Here is a 9419-nt window from a genome sequence, read left to right on the forward strand (position 1 = left end):
ATGTCGAAATAACGAGATAAATTTTCTTTTTATTTTTCCTCCCCAACAAGTTTTCTTTTTTTTTTCCCACCATGCGGTTCAGGGCTTCCGTATAATATGGACATGGGAATAAATTACAGAAATTAAATTTGTACGTTATCCATTCCTGCAAATAATACATTTAAAATAAAAATACTTAATGTAAACTATTTATTATAAAACATTTTTAAATAATAACATATATGTTGACAAAATGTTGTTTTAATGTCTTTATTATACAAGTATGGTGCGTACACATTCAGCAGCGACACAACACACTGCAGAGGAAATACTTTGAGGGAAGATACAGCATCCATACATGATTGCATTTGAAACGGTAATCACATACACTCACAATTACAAAAACTAAGGCCACTTTTCTGAATAGAAGACTGTACGTTTCACATACGACAGCAGCACGACTTGTTGTCAAGACAGAAGTCACAAACGTACACTTATCATCTAGGCTGTATTTTCATGTGCAGCACATGTAATCGACTCGACATAAACATGTAAGTTTTTACTTTGGTCATTCTGAGATACTGTACGGTATATTTCTAATTTCCTATCCATTTTGTTTGACCTCTGTCCTCTGCTGCACAGTATTTTGGTAAACATTTCTCTCCTCCACTCTTTTTCACTGTTCTCCCTTTACTGGGCCGCTGAGGCCTCTGTTTTCCCCCCGATCGTCACCAACTGTATGAGGCTGCCTGAGGCTGGCCGTCCTGACCCAGTGGCCCAGCTGTGGAAGGTTCTGGAACAGAGAGAGAAAGAGAGACAGGTGTAAAATGATGGTGGTGAAGGATGGATAGAGAGAGAGCAAGATAATGAGAACAGAGATGGGAGGAGGGAGACGGAGAGAGGAAAATAAGACCCGAACGGCAAGCCTTGTCTACTCTGGAACATTCGGGAGAAACTGTAGAGATTTTAACCCATTGTAGCAACTGTAGCAAGACTACATATTAATTACCTTTAACACAAAGACTATTTATACTCCTCCATCTCTCATGTGCTTTTCTAATCCGGCCGGGTTTGCTGCGGCTCCTCTGGGATTATGGAGTTGCATAAAATCCTCATCCTAATCTGTGCTGACTGGCAGGAGAGATTTGGCCACAGTGGCCACATCTGAGCAAGATATGCTAGAAAAAGCGTTTGACAGTTGTTGTCACATCTCTCACGCATGACACGGCATTCTAAAAAAGCAGCACTCAAGTTAAAATTCAACTTTTAAAAAACGTTTCTCTTGACCTTGTGTTTTTTTTCCAGTTCCACTGCCCTGCATCTCACATTTTTAACCACAAGAATGTGTTCTGTGTGAATACCTCAAAACAGGTAATTTGTTATTCATTTTTGTGAAATCTTTCAAGAGGCATCTGTGTTAATATCAATTCCACTGAATATAAATGCGAGCATTTCTCTGAGAGGTCTGTGCCTGGGTTGATGCTTGACATTATTCACTTAAATTCTGTTGTAATTCAATCATTCAGACAGGGTATGTTTGCTTCTAAGAGGCTTTTACAATTGCCTGTGGCTTTTTTGGTTAATATTACAAAATCAAATCAAATGTAACATTCAAGGAAGGTTTTTAAGACCTGATTTAAACATTTCTATTATATGGGAGCGAGATTTTCTGTTGAACTCAAATCTGGGATAACGATATTTCTAGGTGGATGACATGAGACCTTCATGAAATAATTCATAACAATGGATTTTGGATTAATAATGTGTATTTCACAATATTCAGATATATTCATCTTCCAATAACATGCAGCAGACATCGGGTCTCTTTTGGAAGAACATTACTGCCCTCTTCTGGTGAGAAATGGCCACTTTCAAGTTTAACCCATTGTTGAGGTTTTTCCAAACAGGTCTAATCTATGATTTATCAAATTATCAGCAAAAGTAATGAAATCTGGTACTTAGTGGACATGGAAAAAGTACACTCACTCTGCGATGTATTCCAGCGGTGTCCAGCTCCCAAAATCTGCGTCAGGCATGAATTTTCTGTTCATTGGTGTATCCAAGGTAACCCTGGAGGATGATGTCATAATGTTGTTATCTTGGTAAAAGATAAAACTGTGGAACAGAGCCTGCAGCGATAGACAAGCCTGGCCTTTTGAAAACACTCACACCTCATACGTTCAGTTAATGCAAACAGACAGCAGTCAAATGTGTATCACGCAGGTCACTAAGAGTACAAATGACAGCAGGCGCTCACACACACAGAGCATTCATTTATATAACATATGAACATGGATTGATGAATTCTTAAATACAGGCCCTCCAAAAATAACCCTATTTACTTTCTTAATAATGCAAGCCCCTGGTGTCACTGTAAATGATTTGTTGGTACAAATTATTTTAAAAGGGGTGGTATAATGCCATTTTCACAAGATGTAAAATAAGTCTCTGATGTCCCCAGAGTTTGTATGTGAAGTTTTAGCTCAAAATACAACACATAACATTTTTTATAGCATGTTAAATTTGTCACTTTTTGAGGGTGAGCAAAAACGCTCCGTTTGTGTGTGTGTCCCTTTAAATGTAAATGAGCTGCTCCTCCTAAGCAGAGGGCGGGGTTTCAAGAGCTCATGTTAGCACATAGTGTTAGCACCCCAGGAAGACTTTTATGTTCAAACTGGAGTCTGACAATGATGGAGAGACTCAAGAAGAAGTGACAACATGTAGAATGCAACAGGACGTTTCTGAACGGTTAGTTGCTTAATTTATGTAGCTGATGTGGGATATCTTAAAGTCATTGATTAGCATATTCTGTCATGATAATCTATAAATCGCTCATGTGGGAACTGTTGTGAGATCCTACAGAGCCAGAGAATATATGCTGCATGAAGATAGAACAGGTATAGTTTAGTTTAATTATGGTTATAACTTATGTTGTCATCTTGCTTTTATGACATGCTGTTGCCTCAGCCCTTTGATGTGTGTTCTCAGGGGCAGGGTTTATGTAAATTTTAGGGTTAGTGATGTCACCAACCCGGGAAGAAGCTTGTTGTAGTCCCTACCATCTGTTTGTTGTAGTCCTTAACTTTTCAGATGTTGTTTATGCTCTAACAGCAACATCACACACTAACTAAAGTTAAAAAAGTGAAATCATAATGAACCACCCCTTTAAAGAAAAAATATTTTTGTAATCATTCAAAATGTAATAAATTGCTCTGGATCTGAAATTACTTTTAAACATCTTTTATTTTATTTATTTTTTTTTAAAAACAAATATACACCTTATTCCTGACAAGCCTACTGTGTTTTGGCACTTCCAGTTTGGGGAACTTCCATTCGAAAAGACTAAAATGAATCATTTCACATCATAAGGTTGCCCTACAAATAAAGCTTATCTGTCAGTTTGACTGTCAATTTTCCTTTTGTTTTATTTTCAGACATCATGAGAATAATGTAACGCATGGTATTTTAAAGTGACGTTATAACAAGGATATCTATGGCAAGAGCTCTTTTCAGTAGCTGAATTCTTTTCCTCATGATTATTTTCTTTTTTCCCTTTGCATACCGCTGTAATAGTATGAAAAAGGACAACATATGCTGCACATTTGTGGTCTGTTCTCCTCATTTAATTTACGATATATCCCATTAATAATTCATTGGAATGCAAGTATGAATCTCTCATTTTTCTCCTCAAATCCTCATGTCTCTTACCAGGTTTGTTTTCACAGGTAAATATAATTAATTATCTGTCAAAATGACGGAAAGCATTTTGAAATAGTATCACGTAATGCTGCAGTTAATGAATTTTTTGGATTAAAGCAACGTATTTTACATAATACAAATATATTATATATATATATATATATATATATATATATATATATATTACTACAGTGATATTTAACCCATCCGTTATTGTTGTGGAAAGAATCCTGCTTTTGGGGTTATTTATGGTCTGTTGAAAGTATACTTTTAAATGTCCTTTTAATGTTTGATGGTTGAAGGGTGAGTAGAATAATGTCATCTCATTGTACCCAGTTAAAAAAACTGGGTACAATGCGTTCATAAAGTGAGTAAGGTGGATACTGTTTCACTCTGAAATGTGTTGCGATTGCCTTTTCACATTGACTGTAATAAGATCATTATTGCACCAATATATGCACTACTGTTCAAAGGTTTGGGGTCAACAAGATTTTTTTAAAGAAATTAATACTTTATTCAGCAATATTTATATTTTTTAAAGATTTTTGTTTCAAATAAATGCTGTTCTTTTCTATTCATCAAAGAATCCTAAAAAAATGTATCATTTTTTCCACAAAAATATTAAGCAGTACAACAGTTTTCAACACTGCTAATAATAAGAAATGTTTCTTGAACACCAAATTAGCATATAAGAATGATTTCTGAAGGATCATGTGACACTGAAGACTGGAGTAATGATGCTGAAAATTTAGCTTTGCCATTACAGGAAAAAATTACATTTTACAATATATTAAAAAAAGAAAACAGTTATTTTAAATTGCAATTATATTTCACAATATTATTGTTTTTACTGTATTTTGATAAATAAATGCAGCTTTAGTGAGCATAAGAGACGTCTTTTAAAAACATTAAAAATCTTACTGACCACAAACTTTTGAATGCTACTGTAAAATTTGAGTTACAAGTACCCTAAAAGCACTACTTTAAACAGTACTCAATATTTTCAATTTGGATCTTGGGAGGAGGCATAACTAAAACAGACAGATCAGTGTAGAGAGATATGATGATTGACAGACGCTCTTACGGAAGAATGGCCACAGCTACAGCTCCAGATGGAAGACCGCTGTTCTCTCCAGCCAAACTTTTGCACAGCTGATGGACTGCAGCTTTGGCCATGCCATACCCAACCATTCCTACATCCAGAGAAAAACATAAAAAGGTGAATGGAGAACAGAGCCCTCTTCACACGTTGAGTGCTACAGCTCTCGCACCACACAGCAGACTGCGGGACACAATGCATGCGCACACAGCACTTGAGAGCATGCCAACTACACAATTTGCCTAACAATGTCTCACAGGAAACAGCTGTTGCTTTGAGGTTTGGTCAATAATAATTTGGTTGGATGCCTCAAGCAGAGAATAAAATGGATTTTGCAATACAAAACAAGCAAATTGAATTTAATTCCTCCTACACAGTCAGACTATTTTTTTTCTCCCCAGTGAAGCTCTATGTGCAGAAATACCAGTGTATTTAAAGGGGTCACATCATGAGGAATTAAATTTGATTTTACAATGTACTTTAACACTAACTCAAAACTTCAGTTCAAAAACACCATCTATTGGAACAAAGCTGCAAAAACAGCTCATGTGAAAATATCAAAAGCACTAAATGTTAAAATATAACCACCACCCATATATCACAGTGATGTAATAAGGAGAGAGTGTGATACAGGGCACCTTCACGGAAGTCTTAAAGCCACATTAAAAAAAAAAAAAAAAGAAGTTGTTTAATTGTAGTATAGATAGATAGATAGATAATTTTCAAAGAAGTGTGCTAGTCTTTCCAGCTTCTCCTCCCTCTCTAGATATTTGTTGGCTTGGCATCTGGAATCAATAACCAAAACACTACTGTTTTTCAAGAATTAATTTTTTTTTTCACCCTCAAACCCAAAATGAATGATAGCTGTTCCAAAGAAACCCTTTAAACCAACAGAGCCAATAAGAACGAGGGGTGGAGAAGCTCCATATGTTTTTTTTTCTTTTCAATGTTCTCTATAAAAAAAAGAGAGAGAGAGAGAGAGAGAGAGAGAATTTAGTGTTTTGTGAAAGTTTCAGCCATACTGCATGACCCTTCATGACTGAATGAACATTACAGATCACAGTTTAATCACATGTTCTGTCTCTCGGCTTTGGCTTAAATTCTCTGTGGTATGTCAGATATCCAGACTGAACTTTAGCTTTGAGGTCAGTCAAACTCACAACTTTGGAAAGATGGTTTAATTTAATTCTTAAGTAATTCTAAGTTTTGTTTTTGCATAAATCATTTAAAATGTGTAATTACAAATTACATTTTTTAAACAAAATACAACATTACTTAGTTACTCAGTTACTTAACCAATGCTACAGCGGGTATTACTAACATAACAACTGTCTCACTTTTCAAAACAGCCATCAGAGTACCAGCGTTTCAGCTTATGGTGTGACTAGCACAGGATATTGATCTTGTACGGTTGTAAGAGCTGACAGCCCCATCAGAAATGTTCACCAGAGCTTGCTACTGTCTCTTTGAACAAGATACATCAAACGCTCCAACTAGAGGTTCCCTTCATATCATATCAAAGCAGTGTTCATCACTGCAGGGCATTTCCTGTCTAAATCAGTTCTGTGTGGGTAAGGAATACAAACCCCTCAACACAGTCCACATGTGTTCCCATTTCCAAAAAACCTGCTGACTCATTTCCCCTCCCAGGCCTCTCAGCCAATCAGAGCAGTCTGCTGATGTCAGAGGTTTTGAATAGGCTGGAGGCGACCTCTGTTGTGTGCTTTATTGAGTTTTGTCTCTAAAGACATGAAACGAACATTTCACATCTTGCGGTATGAAAAGATTTGGGATGTAAGGCAATATGTAAAACTAATCAAATACAATGGATGTGACAGCCAATTCAAAACTATATACACTTCCAACAGCAGTGAAAAAGCCTTGCTGTTATAATGCTATTACTGACTTCACCCACCTAAGGGAAAACCTCATGAAGACTAAAATGTTTTTCAACAATATTATTTAGCCACTTTGGGGTATAAAGGTACCTTCACACAATAAACATCAAATTTTGAATTGTCCTCAGGTAAATCTGTGCAGAAAATACATTTACAAGATGTGTTTTCCAGTAGGCAACACATCTCAGAAGTATAAAGATGGATGCTCCTACTGTACCTGGAGTGCCATCCAGTGAGGCCTTTGCTCCAGAGAGAGTCAGCAGGCCTCCTGGCTTCAGATGGAGCGATGCAAGATGACTGGAAATGGTGGAGGTCCAGACACTCTGTTTCCACATCATATCAGTGTTCTTATACAAGTCTAAAACGAGCAAGAGAGAGAAAGTTGACTACTCCAGCAAAATCATTTAAATTATGAACTGATTGAAATTTACTATTAAAAAAACAAACAAAAAAAACAACAACTTAAAAAAGTAAAAGTAACTTAAATGCCTCCTAAATATGTAGCAGGCATGAAGCTCTCATGTATCTTCATTAGCTTCCAGTGAGTTGTGATACAGTATGTCAGTATCTACACCCTCTTTGGAACAGGACTGTCTGTCATTCATAAATTTTTTTAATCCCCCCTTCTGTTTCATGCTCATTTATTCATTTTTAGCTAATTTGATTGTTTTCAGCAGTAAGAGTGTAGTACTCTCAGATCTGTTTAACACAATTTTGCCATGTTTAATACACCAGAATTCCACAGAAAATGTAACAAATAAATATAAATACATAAATTTAATAAAATAAAATAAATACTATAAATAAATAAAGCATGCAAAAGCTGTCTGGATGACAAATAAGGTGCGCTCACCTTTTGAGCTGCAATTTCCTCCAGCCCATCCTCCAGCCACACAAACAATGGCGTCAACCTTTTGTTCCCCCAGCAATGTGGCTACATCAGACGTCACCTGCATCAAATCACTTTATTCTATAGACTCTAGTTCAATAGTAATTCGTTACAATTTAGCAGAAACAACAGTCCAAACTTAATGAGGAATTCTGACATAGGGTTTTTTTTTTCACACTACACCACTGTACAAGGCCCATTTTAACCCTTTGTTACACACTTGTAATTTTTAAAGAGGATGAGCATCACTTTTAAAGTCAGCATAATATGGAAGAGAAGAGGGAGGGGAAGTTGTTTTGATTAAAGATTACAAGATCACATGAATTAAAAAAAATGATGTGCACAGATAAATCATTTGCTATAATAAATACTACAATATTCCATAAAAATTTAAAAATAGTCTTTTGATTTTGGGTTATGATTCAGAGCTGATAGATACAGTGAGTTCTATCATAATCTGTCTCAGTAAATACTTTATTAAATATTAATGTGCTTTGGACAGTCCCAGAAACTTTCATGAGGAAAACAATGCAGGTTAAACCGTTACCTGGAGTGATGAGGAAAGTTTATAATGGGCCAGGGTGAACAATTTCAAGAATAAAAAAAGTGCAATAGTGTTACAAGACCACAAAATGAGAGACACAATAATGTGCCATAAGGAGGACAGCTCCAACAACGTGCTATTTAACTGAGACTATTATTAACAGCATCTGAAGTCAATGGCAGACACAGTAAGGCCAATAATGAGAAAAGATTGCTTGTCCAGAACACTGGGGATGTCATGGCAAGACAGGAAATTACTTTGGCAGGGTAAATGGAAAGTAAATGGCAGCGTGACAGACAATTTAATAAGCCCTATGTGCTGACAGACACAAACCGATGTGTCGTCAGTGAACATTGGCTCCACCCACCTGAGCGGCTTGATCGGTGAACGACTCGCAGAGCTTCACCAGGACGTTTGCGTTCGCTTCTTCATTCGCTACTATGTCAATACTGGCAACCCACTTTAACATAAAAGAAACACGTTATAGCTATGAATTCCAATTAACAACGCATGCTATTAAAATAAGTATGCAAGTACAATAATGTAAAAGCAAAATCTATATTACAGTCGCATCAACAGGTGTCAGTTTGAGCACAAGCATCAACTCAGTGACTCGGCTCCTTTAGAATCAAAATAAAGAATCGTTTCTACTCACCCAGCCTTTCGACCTAAAATAATGCACACATGCCGAGCCGAGAGCTCCTTTTCCTCCGTAAACAAGGACACGGTTCGCAGCTGCCATGTCTTTTCTCCGCTGTGAGACGCTTCAGCAAAGATGATGAGTATCCTCTCAGCGTAGAGAGAGAGAGGAGAGAGAGAGGGAGAGAGAGGGAGAGAGGGTGGGATACACACGCGCTTGTGTAGCGGTTAATGATTGGTTCAAACCGATATTCCGCCCTAAACTCCACAGTAAATGCAAGCCATCTTTAAAAAAGATGAGGCTAAAACTCGGTCCTAATATTTATAACGTAAATTAAAGTAAATAAAAGCTTTTTGTTGATTAATATCAACTCGCATGAGAAAATCAGTAGTACAATGTCACACTTTTGACGCAGTTCAATATATTTCAGGGTGGATATTTTTTGAAAGTTAATAATAATAATAATAATAATAATAATAATAATAATAACAACAATAACAACAATAACAATAAAATACATAGTCTCAGTAAAACCAAAACAGCACAATTATGAAACAAAATAGTTCCCAAAAATATAAAAAAGGTAACATGAAAACATTAAACAAATGTTTTGTCATTAATATATTCTATAAAATTACAACATATAAAACATATCACGAGCCTGACATTTA

The 9419-nt window shown here is 36.2% G+C and overlaps 1 protein-coding gene across 1 annotated transcript; it reads right to left on the minus strand.

Annotated features, from left to right (window-relative positions):
• Positions 1 to 233: 233 nt before the first annotated feature.
• On the minus strand, positions 234 to 8972 carry qdpra (quinoid dihydropteridine reductase a). Its single transcript, XM_051859734.1, has 7 exons — positions 8764 to 8972; positions 8476 to 8568; positions 7529 to 7625; positions 6893 to 7033; positions 4763 to 4871; positions 1966 to 2049; positions 234 to 772 (listed from the first exon to the last, which is right to left on the minus strand). The coding sequence occupies exons 1-7, from the start codon at positions 8848 to 8850 to the stop codon at positions 670 to 672; spliced, it is 714 nt and encodes a 237-aa protein (XP_051715694.1). The 5' UTR covers positions 8851 to 8972; the 3' UTR covers positions 234 to 669.
• Between the last annotated feature and the right edge of the window lie 447 nt (positions 8973 to 9419).

The sequence above is a fragment of the Ctenopharyngodon idella genome, chromosome 14 (genome assembly GCF_019924925.1).
Source record: "Ctenopharyngodon idella isolate HZGC_01 chromosome 14, HZGC01, whole genome shotgun sequence".
Lineage (NCBI taxonomy): Eukaryota > Metazoa > Chordata > Actinopteri > Cypriniformes > Xenocyprididae > Ctenopharyngodon > Ctenopharyngodon idella.

Bases quoted from the DNA above. Each gene is read 5' to 3' on its own strand.
- qdpra (XM_051859734.1), bottom strand. From the start codon at position 8,850: ATGGCAGCTGCGAACCGTGTCCTTGTTTACGGAGGAAAAGGAGCTCTC. The intron at 8,569-8,763 runs GTGAGTAGAAAC...TTTATGTTAAAG, and splicing joins ATTTTAGGTCGAAAGGCTGG to TGGGTTGCCAGTATTGACAT. The intron at 7,034-7,528 runs GTGAGCGCACCT...TGCTCGTTTTAG, and splicing joins AGGAAATTGCAGCTCAAAAG to ACTTGTATAAGAACACTGAT.